The sequence below is a fragment of the Salvia hispanica genome, chromosome 3, assembly GCF_029641045.1.
Source record: "Salvia hispanica isolate PSC_SH4W2 chromosome 3, Shi_PSC_v1, whole genome shotgun sequence".
Lineage (NCBI taxonomy): Eukaryota > Viridiplantae > Streptophyta > Magnoliopsida > Lamiales > Lamiaceae > Salvia > Salvia hispanica.
Genome location: NC_142694.1, coordinates 15,497,544 through 15,512,716, shown reverse-complemented (window position 1 = coordinate 15,512,716; position 15,173 = coordinate 15,497,544). Strand labels below are relative to the sequence as shown.

The 15,173-nt window shown below is 38.2% G+C and overlaps 1 protein-coding gene across 1 annotated transcript; it reads left to right on the top strand.

Moving 5' to 3' along the window:
- Positions 1 to 186: 186 nt before the first annotated feature.
- Positions 187 to 6,488, top strand: LOC125215599 (uncharacterized). Its single transcript, XM_048117056.2, has 14 exons — positions 187 to 557; positions 1,004 to 1,086; positions 1,941 to 2,099; positions 2,637 to 2,856; positions 2,945 to 3,031; positions 3,118 to 3,257; positions 3,831 to 3,911; positions 4,160 to 4,224; positions 4,328 to 4,503; positions 4,747 to 4,877; positions 4,969 to 5,056; positions 5,251 to 5,467; positions 5,583 to 5,689; positions 5,769 to 6,488. The coding sequence occupies exons 1-14, from the start codon at positions 390 to 392 to the stop codon at positions 6,270 to 6,272; spliced, it is 2,226 nt and encodes a 741-aa protein (XP_047973013.1). The 5' UTR covers positions 187 to 389; the 3' UTR covers positions 6,273 to 6,488.
- Positions 6,489 to 15,173: the final 8,685 nt, after the last annotated feature.

The window sequence follows — 15,173 nt, the reverse complement described above, 5'->3', positions numbered from 1 at the left end:
ACAAGGTTTCAATAGAATATGAGAAAATCACTGTATATTGAAATTTTGATATTCTCGATTATTTTCGATATGATTAGAGCGGCCCATTAACAATTTTTATGTGGGCTGAAGGCCCATTAACAATTTGAAAAAGAGTCACATAAAAGGTGCAATTATAATTTACCACGTTGAAAAATCGAACTTAGTTGATGGTATATCAGCTTTGCAAAAGGGGAAATTTGACTGGGGTTTCTTCAACAACACTTTCCTCCTCCCAATTCCGAGTAATTTAACCAAATCAAATGAAGAAATCCCAGAAATTTTACCTTTAATCGCAGATCTATTGTTCGAATTCATCAGTAAAGATACAAAAAAAATTCATCATCATTTTGGAGGGAAGAATTTGAAAGATGTGGGTGTTTTATTTGATCTCGCTGCCATTAACCCTAGGTATGGTGGTTTTGACTGTCAAGTACTTCTCTGGTCCAGACGTGCCTCGATACGTGTTCTTCACGGTGGGATACACTTGGTTTTGCTCGATTGCCGTGATCGTTCTTGTCCCCGCCGACATTTGGACGGTAAATTGCACTTCATTTCTCTGAATTATTAGTTTTTTACAGTTTAATCGAATGAATTACGCGCGCATACGCTGATCCATGACTCCTTGTGCCCAGTAGTATGGTTTAATCAGCTGATTTGAGCTAGATTTTAGTTATTTTGATATGATCCGGAGCAGAATCCTTCTGATTGAGCTTTGTTATGTTGGCATTGTTTGGTCGGATTCTGGTTGAGATGATAGTGTAGCTGGTTCTGTGATTCGAGAAGGATCATATTCATAGAGTCTGTTTTTTTGTCATTCTACGAAATGAATTTGAAAATCATCGTTGTTATTGAATAAACTATGCCTGTGCGCTATTAGTTATGAGTTGATGTGGATCGTTCCCTTATTCGCCTTATGGAACATAGAAATTTATCTGAAATTTTGATTTGGGAGCTTATTCTTTTTCTTTTTCTTTCCCTGCAGACTATAGTTGGTAATGGTAGTGGTAATGCGGCCATCTCTTTCTTTTGGAGTTGGTCATATTGGAGTACCTTTCTACTGACATGGTATGCCTTTTGGATGCTCTTCACCATTGTACAGCTTAAATGTTAATGTGTTTCTTCTCAATAGTCAATATGAAGAAACATGAGACCTTATCGATCATTGTAAATTTGGTTTTGATTTCTTATATGTAGAAAAGTTCACTGTCCGCTTGATGATATATAAATATATAATTCAACTGTTTTCTAATATGTTCAATATTTGGAGTAATTTAGACAAACATTATGCAGCAATTTGATTTTGAGGTCTGATGATTGTAATCCAAAAGTTTGTTTATGTACAGTTTATCCTTCCAATGAAGGATGAAGGAAAAAAAAGTGTTGGTTGTCTAACTCTATAAAGGAAACCTGTGATTTTCTTTCATATCCAAGATTCTCCTCCCTGTTGGTTCCTTAAATTGATCTTTTGCAAATATATGCTTAAGATGACTACTGAATTCATATGAGATACTTTCTTCTAAAATCACATGAAGAACATTACTATAGATATGTCTTGTTTGATTTATTCTTATTAGTAAGTTCCAGTCATACATATTGCTGGAAGCAAACATGTGTAGTCTTAGCTAAACAGTTGTTTATATTGAGTGTGTAATTGAGTTATGTATTGAGTACCATCAACATTTTATTCTTATGGAACATCGTTTAGAAAGAAGGAAAGCTGGATTAGTGATTGCCAAGTATTAGGTGATAGATTTTTTATCTGTATATGCCAAAGCCTCTTTATAGGTTACAACATAACACAAATCAATTTGTTGGAGTTCTATGCTTATAATCTTATGCTGTCCTGCTGGTTGCTCATTTTGTATGTTTCGATGGATATATATCTTAAGATAATTATTCTATGTTTCCTCCCTGAGCAGGCTAGCTGTGCCTCTCATACAGGGTTATGAAGATGCTGGGGACTTTAATATGATAGAAAGGCTGAAGACTAGCATACATGTAAACTTAATCTTCTATGTAATCGTGGGATCCATTGGTCTTTTGGGGCTTATTCTCGTCATTACTATGCACAAAGATTGGTTCGTTCCTCGTCTCTTGGTTCATCTATTTCTTCTTTCTTTTTTTATATGTTGAATAGTTAGCATTTGTTTAAACCGGAATTTATGTTGGTCTTGGAATTGACTGAAAATGTCTCATGTTCTGGTCATCTGTTTTCCATTGGTTTCTCGGAATTGAGTTGGTGGTTCCATACCTTATGGTGCATAAGTTTCAATAATCAATATTAAATACGTACAATATGATATGGTATGGATACCTTGAATGCATAAATAATAATGCTATTCAGATAAATATAACAACATGTAACATAAAAAATGTTAAATATCATGTAAAGTTTCAGAAAGTAATTATTAATCTTGTGTGAGTTGTCATGACAAATCATCAAACACCAACTGCATCCGTGGTTCTCAGTCTGAAACTCATAACTAAATGCTTTTTATGGTAACTAGGGTATACTAATGGACTTAGCATGACACTAGAATAGATAGCTAAATCGATTAACTCTAACATGGTATTTTGGTATCTGTTTCAAAATCCCTGATCTTTTTCACGTGCAGGCTTGATGGAAGAGGTATATTGGGTTGGGCAATGGCATGCTCAAACACATTTGGACTTGTGACTGGTGCATTTCTTCTTGGTTTTGGGTTGAGTGAGATTCCAAGAACTATTTGGAGAAATGCTGACTGGACAGCCCGTCACAAGTTTCTCTCACACAAAATAGCCAAAACAGCTTTAAAACTTGACGATGCACATAAAGAGTTATCAAATGCAATTGTGGTTAGTATCACTAAACACTTGTGCATAAATTTATAAACTTTATTCTTGTGGGAACATTTACCTGTACTTTTGTACTTGGATTGAATAGGTTGCTCAGGCTACTTCAAAACAAATGACCAAGCGTGATCCGCTAAGACCTTGTATGGATGTTATTGACAATATGTTAGTGCAGATGGTACATTTTTCTTACACAGCTTCCACCGGGAACACTATTTCATAATAATATTTTTATAGGAAGTTTAATTTAATATGTTTCTGCAGTTCAAGGAAGATCCTTCCTTCAAGCCACAGGGGGGTCAGCTGGGAGAAAATGACATGGACTATGATACTGATGAGAAATCAATGGCTACACTTAGACGCCATCTTCGGGCAGCACGAGAAGAGTATTACCGATGCAAAAGGTACCTCTATCTTTGCAGGATGTTACGTAGATTTATGACATGGTTCTGCAGTGTGCTGTGCATTTTAATTTATTTCAACTGCTCTTTAATTGATTGACTATTTCTCATTTTCATATCTAAGAGTTCTTTTTAGTTGTCATAGTTTGTCCGAAGTCTGAACACCACCCTCTTCAAGATTGTTCTTATGATAGGATCTGCTGATTTAGTTATTAGTCCATGTGTCTGGAAAATAGATGCTCCAATACATGACAGTATAAGTGAAAGTTTGTGTTCCCACCTTTTCAATACTGGCCTAGCAATCATTTTCATATTGTTGCTTAAGTCGAGAAGTTACTATAAGAAAAAGAATTTCCACCTTAAAAATGCTTCCTTTAAGACATCTAGTTCTTGTCTACTCCCTTAATCTTTTACGTGATTGTACTTATCACTTCTCATGTATTAGTGCCTCAAAGATACTTAATTTATTTACTAGGAGTCTAGGATTATACCTTTGATGAGGTTATCATATGTAGGTTAATGTTGAATATTAACTAGTTAAACACTATATGTTCTGATATGTTGCTTTATTTACAGTGAGTACCTGAGTTATGTAACGGAGGCTCTTGAGTTAGAGGACACAATAAAGAATTATGAAAGGCGCAGTATGACTGGATGGTTCGTACATTCCTCTTCCTAATTCTGGGCTGTTATGATGAACCAAAAGAACTTCATTCTGTTGCTTCTGTTTTGAAATAAACACAAGCGTGGGCAAGTATACTTGATGTGGCAACTAAGTTTCCCTTTGAGTTAATTCTGATCCTAAAGTCATCTATAATTGGCTAGCATAGATGCATAATCTCATGTTTTCATTTCATATTTCTTGTTCATATAAGGTTGATATGTGGAATTTTTATGTAACACAGGAAGTTTATCTCAAGCTTCAGAATGGAACGCACTGGTAAAATTGGGTCCTTTCTCGACATGGCCGGTAATATTTGTTCTTTTGCCACGTTCATCGAATCATGAAGTACAATATGTTAAGCTAGGTTCCTAAGAACTTGATCATTGTTTGCATTCTTGCTCCCCCCCAGAACTCATATGGCGTTGTATCTTACGGAAGCAATTGGAAAGAATTTTGGCTGTCATTCTTGGTTGCATGTCAGTTTCCATACTACTGGCTGAGGCTACTATGCTAGCTAGTGGAGTTGATTTGTCTCTATTTTCTCTTCTTATAAAATATGTGGGAGATCAAGAGGTTCTGGTGCAGGTATGTAGTCAGACTACTTTTCCAAGGTTCATGAAAGATTATAGTTATTGTTTTGAAATTTGAACCAAATTGTTCAAACATCGTGAGAATGTGACAGCCTAATGTTATCTGATGCTGGGGCTGTAATTATTGTTGGCACAAACTATTACCTGAAATTTAACAAATTTACCATTTGAATTACATGATAGTGATAAGTGGTGCATACAGCTGTATGTAATAATCAATTCAATTTCTTTCGTGCAGGTCTTTGCATTTGTTCCCCTGATGTACATGTGTCTTTGCACATATTACTCATTGTTCAAAGTTGGAAGGCTAATGTTTTACTCATTGACACCCAGACAAACGAGTGCTGTTAGCTTGTTAATGATATGCTCGTATGTTTCTATCATGCATTTATAGCATGCTTCATTACATGTTTCTACTATTCCGTGCAGTTGACAGTTGATTTCTTGATCTGCCTGCCAGGTTGGTAGCTCGCTATGCGCCTCCAATTTCATATAATTTTCTTAATCTCATCAGTCTCGGGAAGGGCAAGACAACATTTTTTGAGCGGGTGAACTTTCTATCATATGTTTTGTCTACATAAGTCAACCTATAACCCGCTTAATTCTTTTTTCTCTTCATAAGTAGATTTATACTTTGATAATGCTTACTCGGTTTTAATGTTGTTTAACATCCTTTGTGCAATAGCATCTGATGACTGCAAAGATATGTAACACGTTTCATTTTGGCTGAAAAATGATGCAGCGGATGGGAACAATTGATGATGCTGTACCTTTCTTTGGGACTGGATTTAACGAAGTATACCCTCTTATTATGGTTATCTATACTATTTTGGTCGCAAGCAACTTCTTTGACCGGATCATCAGCTTCTTTGGAAATTGGAAGATTTTTAGACTTCTTGTAAAAGAATCGGATGATGTGGATGGGTTCGATCCATCTGGTTTGCTTATACTGCAGAAAGGTAATACTACTTGTCAGTGCCTGTAGATAGAGCTTCATGTACTTTACATTCCAATTTTTAAACAGTACAGTTTCGTCACTTCGTGTAATTCACTTGTATATATACACTTTTGCAGAAAGAACCTGGCTTGAACAAGGACGAACAGTTGGTGAACATGTTATTCCATTGGCTCGAAATTTTAATGACTCGAGCTTGGATCTTGAAATTGGCAGCCATAACAACGTATGTTCATCTTTTACTTGTATCGTTGGTTCACTTGTTCTTAATTGTGATGCTAAAAAATCGATGACAATCATTTCAGGACCATACTCTTGAATTGAAGGCGACATCCGAGTTCAGCAAGGAGGGAAGTTCATCAAGGACGCCAAGGAAAAATGAAACACAGAAATATTCTGGCAGCAAAGAAGCAATAAGCACCAAGTATGCTGCCTTGAGAGAACAAAGCAAATCGGGTTCCAGCAACAACCCAGTCGAGAGTATCACCTCTGCGAAAGTCTCGTTGCTCGACCCTGTCAACTCTCAGCCTTCTAACAACAGCGTTCCTTCTGGTTTAGCTACAAAGTGGGCGTCCATGAAACAGGGCTTTCAAAATTTCAAGGCCAACATAGAAGCTAAAAAGTTTATGCCTCTGCGTCAGTCACAAGAACCAAGCCATATGATGTTATCCCGCAATTCGTCCTCCTCTGATAACCTAGACGAGATATTTCAGAGATTGAAACGGCCCGCTGAAGATGGAGTTCGGTCCAATGATGATGATGATGATGATGATGACCATGAAATCGAACCATCAAGGCCCAATAGGTAACGCGCTCCACTACATGGCTCTCGGCATTGTTATAAATATACCATATACAACACAAGCAAGGCCAACGAAATGTACAGATACTTTGAAAGGGGTTCGTAACCCATTTTTGGCAGTATTATTGTTGCAACAAGCCCCAAAAAATTCTTAATGTACCACTGCTGTTGTATGTCACGTTACATTGTTGGTTTAATCAATAGTCTCTGATGTTTTTTTTTATGTTCTGTAATTTCATTTCTTGATTGCTTCTTTTCTGGCCAATAGAGTGTGTTTTTACTTCATTAATTAATTTTCTTATCTGTGGATGATTTGGAAAGTAGAAAACATAGTATTTATAACCTGGAAATTTGGTGAAATACATTTTTATAAATTCATATACTTCTAATTCCAAATGCTCACTGAGTTATTGTTGGGTATTTGTGGCTGATCCTGGAGCCCAACTAATGACAGGCCCACATGTATTTGAGCCCAAAATGAGTAGGCCCAAGGCAGCAGCTCAAGCGTCTGTTTTGAGTGAGCTCAACACCTCAGCTCATTCTGTTATACAGCAAATGGCCGATCTCTTTTTCCTCTCTTTTTGTATCTAGCTAAGATTTGAGGAGTTAGAGAGAGTGAGTGATTTTACACTTTACAATTCATGTTAGTTAGCTAAGTGAGTTTTCACAGTCGAGCGGAGATCTTCGATTGAGTAGCTAGCTTGAGAATTTGTGATTGTTGTAATCGTTTTGGGTTTGTGTTCACAATAAACGCTTCATCTTTGTCCGTGGATGTAGATCCGTTGTGGATCGAACCACGTAATTCTTGTTCATCTATTGCTAATTGCAAATCAGGATCATCAAATTGGCGCCGTATGTGGGAAGATAACGACGCCAAGAATTGAAGGGGAAAAGTTCACGGGGCACAACGATTTCGGATTATGGCGAATCAAGATGAAGGCCTTGCTAATCCAACAAGGGTTAGTTGATGCAATCAAGTCCAAGACGCCGGTGGCTGAAGCCGATGAAGATGCGAAGGTCACGGCTAAAAGAGAGGAGATGTTTGAAAAGGCACACAGCGCTATCGTTCTTTGTTTCGGAGATAAAGTCCGCCGAGAGGTTGCAAAGGAGACTACGACGGCTGGTGTTTGGTCGAGGTTGGAAAACCTCTACATGATAAAGTCCCTCGCTAACCGCCTGTACATGAAGCAACGGCTATATTCGTATAGGTTTGTCGAAACGAAGCCGGTTGGAGAACAACTCGATGAATTCAACAAGGCCATCGACGACCTCAAGAATATAGATGTAAATCTTGATGATGAGGATAAGGCCATTCTCCTGTTGAATGCTCTTCCAAAGTCATACGACCATTTGAAGGATGCAATGTTGTATGGAAGAGAGAAGGCCATTACACTTGATGAAGTCCAATGTGTTTTGAAAGCGAAGGAACTGCAGAAAACATCTACTTCGGGGGCAGATCAAGCTTCAGAAGCCCTTTTTGTGAAAAGTTTAAGCCCAAGAAACATTCAAAGGGAAAAGAAAATCAAGTAAACAAGTCTCAGAATGCGAGTCAGAAGCCGAATGATGAAACTAAGGAGACCAGGAAGTGTCATTGGTGTCAAAAGCCTGGCCACCTCAAGAAAAACTGCTTTGCTTGGAAAAGAAACCAGGCCGAAGGCAATCTTGATCAGAACACGGCTGATTGTGCAGCTGAGTTGGAGGCAGCGCATGTGATGAATGTAACAGAGAAGCAGATTACAGAATCTTGGATCATGGACAATGGATGTTCTTTTCATATATGCTCTCACAAAAACTGGTTCGAGGGGCTCATTGCTGCAGAAGGATCAGTGTTGCTAGGCAACAATGAGGTATGTTCTATCAAAGGAATAGGAAACATTCGTTTTAAAATGAATGATGGTTCTGTTAATCTGTTGACTGGTGTTAGATACATACCTAGCATTAAAAGAAATCTTATATCTCTTGGTATGTTAGAGTTGAAGGGGTATTTTTTTACTTGTTATGAGGGGTGTATGAAAGTTATTTTGGGAAATTCTTCTGCTATGACTGCATCTAGGATGAATAGGCTGTACTATCTGCAAGCTGAGGTAATCGTTGGTAGTTCTTGTGCTGCTGTGGATGATAGTTTGGATTTATGGCATAAGAGGCTTGGACATATTGGTGAAAAGAGGCTGAAGGAACTGATTAAGAAGGGGGTCTTCAGCTGTAATCAGCAAGAAACAGTAAAAATGTGTGAAACTTGTCTGCTTGGAAAGGGGAAGAAATTACCCTATGGCTCAGGAAAACGCAACTCCAGTAAGCCATTGGATTATTGTCACAGTGACTTGTGGGGTCCTAGTTCAGCGAAATCAACTGGTGGAATGAGGTATTTCTTGAGCATTGTGGATGATTTCAGCAGGAAGGTCTGGGTATGGGTCCTGAAAGAGAAGTCAGATACTTTTGATAAGTTCAAAACATGGTGTAAGGCAGTTGAAGTTAAAAAAGGGCATGGTCTCAAATGCCTAAGAACAGACAACGCGCTAGAATTCTTATCAAAGGAATTTGATCTTTTCCGCAAATTGAAGGGCATTAAGAGGCATAGAACCTCACCAGGAATTCCACAACAAAACGGAGTTGCAGAGCGAATGAATAGAACCTTACTTGAAAGGGTGAGGTGTATGATTATCACATCTGGTGTACATAAGAGTTTCTAGGCAGAAGCTGTCTCTACTGCAGCAAAACTTATCAATAAGTGTCCAAGCTCAGCCATTGGTAATGACACACCAGATAACAAGTGGTATGGAAGCCTTGGTGGATACCAAAAGCTTAAGATTTTTGGCCGCAGAGCCTTTGCTCACATAAGGCAAGGGAAACTTGAGCCTAGGGCCTTGAGATGTGTTTTCCTTGGATACCAAGATGGGGTTAAGGGCTATCAATTATGGTGCACAGAGGTTGGGAACCCTAGGGATGTGATATTTGATGAATCAGTGATGCCTTACAGATCTACTGAACAAAATAGAGTATCAGAAGCTCCACCTCACACAGATGTTGATTTGGAGCAGCTCCAACCTCAAAATCAGAGTAACAATGAGGATGCTACTCAGGTGGATGAGACTTTTTCCTCAGATGAAAAACAAGTAGAGCCTACTGAGCCTGATGAATCAAGTCGGGATCCATCTAATCTTGACAATTACTTGTTGGCCAGAGATAGAACAAGAAGAGATGTCAGACCACCAGCTAGGTACAAAGATGCTGATTTTGTCTATTATGCACTTTGTGTTGCTGAAGAATTGGAGATATCAAAGCCGGGCTCATACAAAGAGGCCATTGGGAGCAGAGATAAGGAGAAATGGATAAAGGCCATGAATGAAGAAATAGATTCTTTGTTGAAAAACAAGACTTTGGTTGCGAGGGGTTTCACGCAAGAGGAGGGGATTGATTACACTGACGTTTTCTCTCCTATTGTGAAACATAGCTCAATCAGGATATTGCTAGCAATTGTAGCTCGAAGGAATTGGGAACTCCAACAGCTGGATGTCAAGACAACATTTCTACATGGAGAGTTGGAGGAGAAAATTTACATGGAGCAACCACAAGGCTTTAAAAGCATGGTGATGAGGGGAAAGTCTGCTGTTTGAAAAGAAGTATCTACTGCCTCAAGCAAAGTAGCAGACAGTGGTACTTGGCTTTTGATAAGCAGATGGAGAAGATGGGGTTTATAAAGTCTGCTTATGATAACTGTGCATACATAAGGTATAAAGGGAATGCAACAGTTGCCTATTTACTTCTTTATGTGGATGATATGCTTGTGAAAGGACCGAGTAAGGCTGGGATAAGCAAGCTGAAAGAGGATTTGGAGAGAGCTTTGGAAATGAAGGACTTAGGCAATGCCAAGAGAATACTTGGCATGGACATTGTCAGGGATAGGAATGCCAAGAAGCTGTGGTTAATGCAACACAACTATATCAAGAAGATGCTGACCAAATTTCAGATGATTGATTCCAGAAAAGTGTTAACACCAACAAGCCAACATTTCAAGCTCTCCATGAGTCAGAAGCCTGCATCTGAGATGGAAAGGAAGCAGATGTCTAAGGTCCCCTATGCAAACATAGTAGGAAGCATAATGTACATGATGTTGTGTACAAGGCCTGATTTATCACATGCTATCAGTTTAACAAGCAGATTTATGGCTGACCCGGGCAGTGAGCATTGACAAGTATTGAAGTGGATTCTGAAATATCTAGTGGGCACACAAGATCTTGGGTTGTTGTTTGGCACTTAGAAGGATGAGGATGTGCTCATTGGCTATTGTGATTCGAATTATGCAGCCAACATTGATAATAGAAAGTCTCAGTCTGCATACATATTCAAGCTATATGGGACTGCCATTAGTTGAAAGTCTAATCTTCAGTCAGTGGTTGCTCTTTCCACGACTGAAGCAGAGTATATCTCATTGGCAGAGGCAGTTAAGGAAGCAAAATGGTTAAAGGGGATACTCAATGACTTTGGGGTTGTTCAAGAACCAGTTACAATACTTTGTGATAGCAATACTGCCATTAGCCTAGCTAAGCACCAAGTTTTTCATGAAAGGAGTAAGCACATTGATATCAAGTTACATTTTGTAAGGGATGAGATTGGCAAAGGGGTAGTAGCAGTGAAAAAGGTTCACACCTATGAGAACGCAGCTGATATGCTGACTAAGGCTCTGCCAAGTGCTAAGTTTGAGCATTGCTTGGACTTAGTTAATGTGACTGCTCGAAGATGAGGAAACTTAGATGGAGGTGGAGTTGTTTTGGTGGATACAGCCAAGGTGGAGTTCGTTGGGTATTTATGGCTGATCCTGGAGTCCAACTAATGAAAGGCCCACATGTATTTGAGCCCAAAATGAGTAGGCCCAAGGCAGCAGCTCAAGCGTCTGTTTTGAGTGAGCTCAACACCTCAGCTCATTCTGTTACACAGCAAACTGCCGATCTCTTTTTCCCCCCTTTTTGTATCTAGCTAAGATTTGAGGAGTTAGAGAGAGTGAGTGATTTTACACTTTACAATTCATGTTAGTTAGCTAAGTGAGTTTTCACAGTCGAGCGGAGATCTTCGATTGAGTAGCTAGCTTGAGAGATTGTGATTGTTGTAATCGTTTTGGATTTGTGTTCACAATAAACGCTTCATCTTTGTCCGTGGATGTAGATCCATTATGGATCGAACCACGTAATTCTTGGGTTGTTCATCTATTGCTAATTACAAATCAAAATCATCAGTTATCATTGATATTCTGAGTTTGTATTTAATTTCAAATGCTCACTAAGGTATCATTGAATATCTGAGCTTGTTCTTCTAATTCCGAATACTCACTAAGGTATCATTGAAAATCTGAGCTTGTTCTAAGTCACAGAGAATCCATATTTACCTATTACTCCCTCCGTCCGCAAATAGGTGTCCCGTTTTTTCATTTTAGTCCGTCCGTGAATAAGTGTCCCGGTTCACTTTTACCATAAATGGTAATAGGGTCCCACCTTTACCTAACTCATTCCACTCACATTTCATTTAAAACTAATATATACTACAAGTAAGACTCCTATTCCATTAACTTATTTTTCCACCCACTTTTCTTAACATTTCTTAAAACCCGTGCCGCCAAGGAATGAGACTCCTAACGACGGATGGAGGGATTACTATTGAAACCTATTTCTAATCACTAGTTAGTCATCTTCATCTTAACTTGTTAATTCTATCTTCATCTTCACTATCAGGTTCCTCCTGTATGTAGAAGAAAAAAGTTTAGTACTTGGTATAATTAAAAATAAAAAATACTCCCTCCGTCCATGAAAAATAGTTTCATTTTTTCATTTTGGGGTGTCCTTGAAAAATAGTCCCATTTCAAAAATGGAAACTTCTTCTTCCACTTTATCTACTTTTTTCTCATCCTCTCTCATGATTTTCCCCCTCTCTCTCATACCTTACTTACTTTTACTCCATCTCTTTCTTACTTTACCAATTTATCATTAAAACACGTGCCGTCCACAAATAAGACTATTTTTTGTGGACGGAGGGAGTAGAAAATGAGCCTTACAATTTGGTTGTTTAAAACACATTCGATGTATGTATTCATCTTGATCATCATCTCTGACGCTATCTTGCCATCGGCTAGCGCGAGCAACTTCCTGTGGGTCCAGGCCTCGATCCAAGAGGAGGATATCCCAATGATCGTCGGCACCAGAGCGGCAATGAACTCCTCAGGGTTTAGGTAACTCACTCTGGCAGTGTTCTTCAACCACCGGACCAGAGCAATGCGGACAAACAGGAACACCAGAAACAGAACACCATGACCACCCCATCTCGCTATTTGATAGTGCATGATTCTTCGATTTGCAGAATCCAGAGCTTCCGCCGTTAATCACTGGCGCAAGTGATCGACGACACCAACTCGACAAGGACTGCCCTGGACCGAACTCCGTCCTTGATGGCAGTGGCCGTTGCGATGGCGGCTCTTGTGCAGCTTCGGGAAATGTTGCCGAACATCATCATTCTTTCCTCCACGATGCTCTCTGCCCTGGTAATCATCGCACAAAACAGGCCTTCGCTCCTTTCGACGTCCTCCTCCCGGAGGATCCGGCTCATATGGTTGGGGTCATCCAGCCTGAGGTACCGCTCAAACGCATCAGCAATTTCTGCAAACAAACAAACAAAAAAAATGTGTTATAATACATTGAACAAACAACACGCATATACCTCTATCTCAGTTAGAATATTAATAAATAAACTTGATTTTGTAATAGAAATATCTAGATATTATACAACAAATATCTAGATATTATGTAGAATTCTCTAGATATTAGTAGGTATTAAAATATTTAAATAATTTAGGAGAATTCTCTAGATTATAGATATTATTTAAGAAAACATCTATGATTCTATAGAGAAAAATGTAGATGTTTAGAATATAAAAGCATTAAGTAGAGAATTTTAGAATGAGTTTAGGAGGTGAAAAAGACAATTTAGGGACTATGGATTGTTGGATTTTGTCCATCTGACTTGAAATTCGCACGGAGCTGAAATTTGATCGATTATAAATGCTGATGCAGTACGATGCGAACTTCAAGCACCGTGCGAATTTCAAGTACCGTGCGAATTCAAGCACCGTGCGAATTTCAAATCAGATAGTTTTGGTTCAATATTAAATTTTTTCGTTAAATTTAACGGTCAAACATGTTTATTCTGCAAATATCGTTATAAATATACCATATATAGCACAAGCAAGGCCAACGAAATGTACAGATACTTATAAAGGCGTTCTTATCCCATTTCATATTTCTGGCAAATAGAGTGTTATTATAACACGTTGAAGAAACAACGAGCATATACCTCTACCTTTGTCCGCCATTGCAAAATGTGACTTCTCAGAATAAATGTTTGGGGATGAAATCAACATACACTATATATAATCATGAAGAACTGCACGGGGATTCAGACGTTGAACGTCGAATCCCCCGTCAATGAATGACAAAATTAAGGGGAAGATATTTTTCGGACAGTTAAAAGAGGAGAATTTTCTAAATAAAATCATTAAAGGAGTGTAGAAGTGTACCAAAAACAGAAGTCTGATGAACTGATGGAGCGAAAAATGGATGGATAGACTACACAGGCAGCGATGCAGAATTTAGAATGACGGAAAAAGAGAGTGAGCTGAACTTCGTGGCCTATTTTGGGCCTTGATTATTGACTAATTAGCTTCGGTGGCACTTTTCAGTAAGTGGGTGATGTATTAGGAATTGTTATAAGTGGTCCTTGCTGCTACATAAGGCGTGTATTCCAGTTTCAAATTGCTACTCCCTCCCCTATTAATTGTCCACTTTTGCTATTTTCGTCCGTCCCCCATCAATTGTCCACTTTCACCGGTATATAGTAAGTAGGCCTCAAATTCCACTAACTTATTTTACTCGCATTTTATTATAAAACTAATAAACAAAAGGTGAGACTATATTCCACTAACTTTTTAACCCACTTTTCTTTATATTTCTTAAAACCCGTGCCGGAACCAAAATGGACTATTAATGGGGGACGGAGGGAGAAATATTTGTAGTTTTTAATAAAATTAATTACTGGACATGCTAAAAAATCATATTTATTCCCTTCACACCAACCTTGCCGTCCTTCACCCCTGTGCCACTACTCGTTCACCCGCCTCAATACCGTCGGCTGTTTTTATCTCACTGGTGACAACACATTCAATTTTATTCTCAGTTTTTTTTTCCTAGTTAATTCAACCAGAAATTTCAAATGTTTTGCTTCATACTTGTATATTCAAATCCACCGACTAAACAAATCTGTACTTTGAGGAGAGATTTCGGAAAAAAGGATTCACTTCGTTGACCTTTTGAAATTGGGGATTAAATTCATTGAACTTTCGAAATATGGAATCGAGATATGCAGATTTTTCTGAAAAATGGATTTTTGTATTTTTTTTTCTCTTCTTTATTATTTCCATCACTACATTTATAAATTGACCAAACTATCCAATTGAATTTTCACCCCTGCTTTAATACCTCAAATGAAATCTAAAATTTCTCTAAAGGTAAATTAATTAAAAATAGTTCATTCATGATTGCTAAGAAAAAGTCAGTCCTATTTACTGAATACGACATACCTCTATTTGATCATCTCTCATTCACAAAATCACCATTGTATTTTCTTCTAAATAAATTACCAATAATCTACTAATATAGTTTTACCTTTGAATTAATTCCAGTTTGTAACAATCTTAGTCCAATGCCCTCACCATTATATATACGCGATCACAATTAAGTTCCATTACAACACCAAAAAGTTTTTTTTTTTAAAAACAGAGCTTTTTACTAACAGAGAAGTGACCGATTGTTTTCCTACATGCTACAATTTGTATATATGTTTGGGCCTTGTTTTCTGAGAGTGCCATACA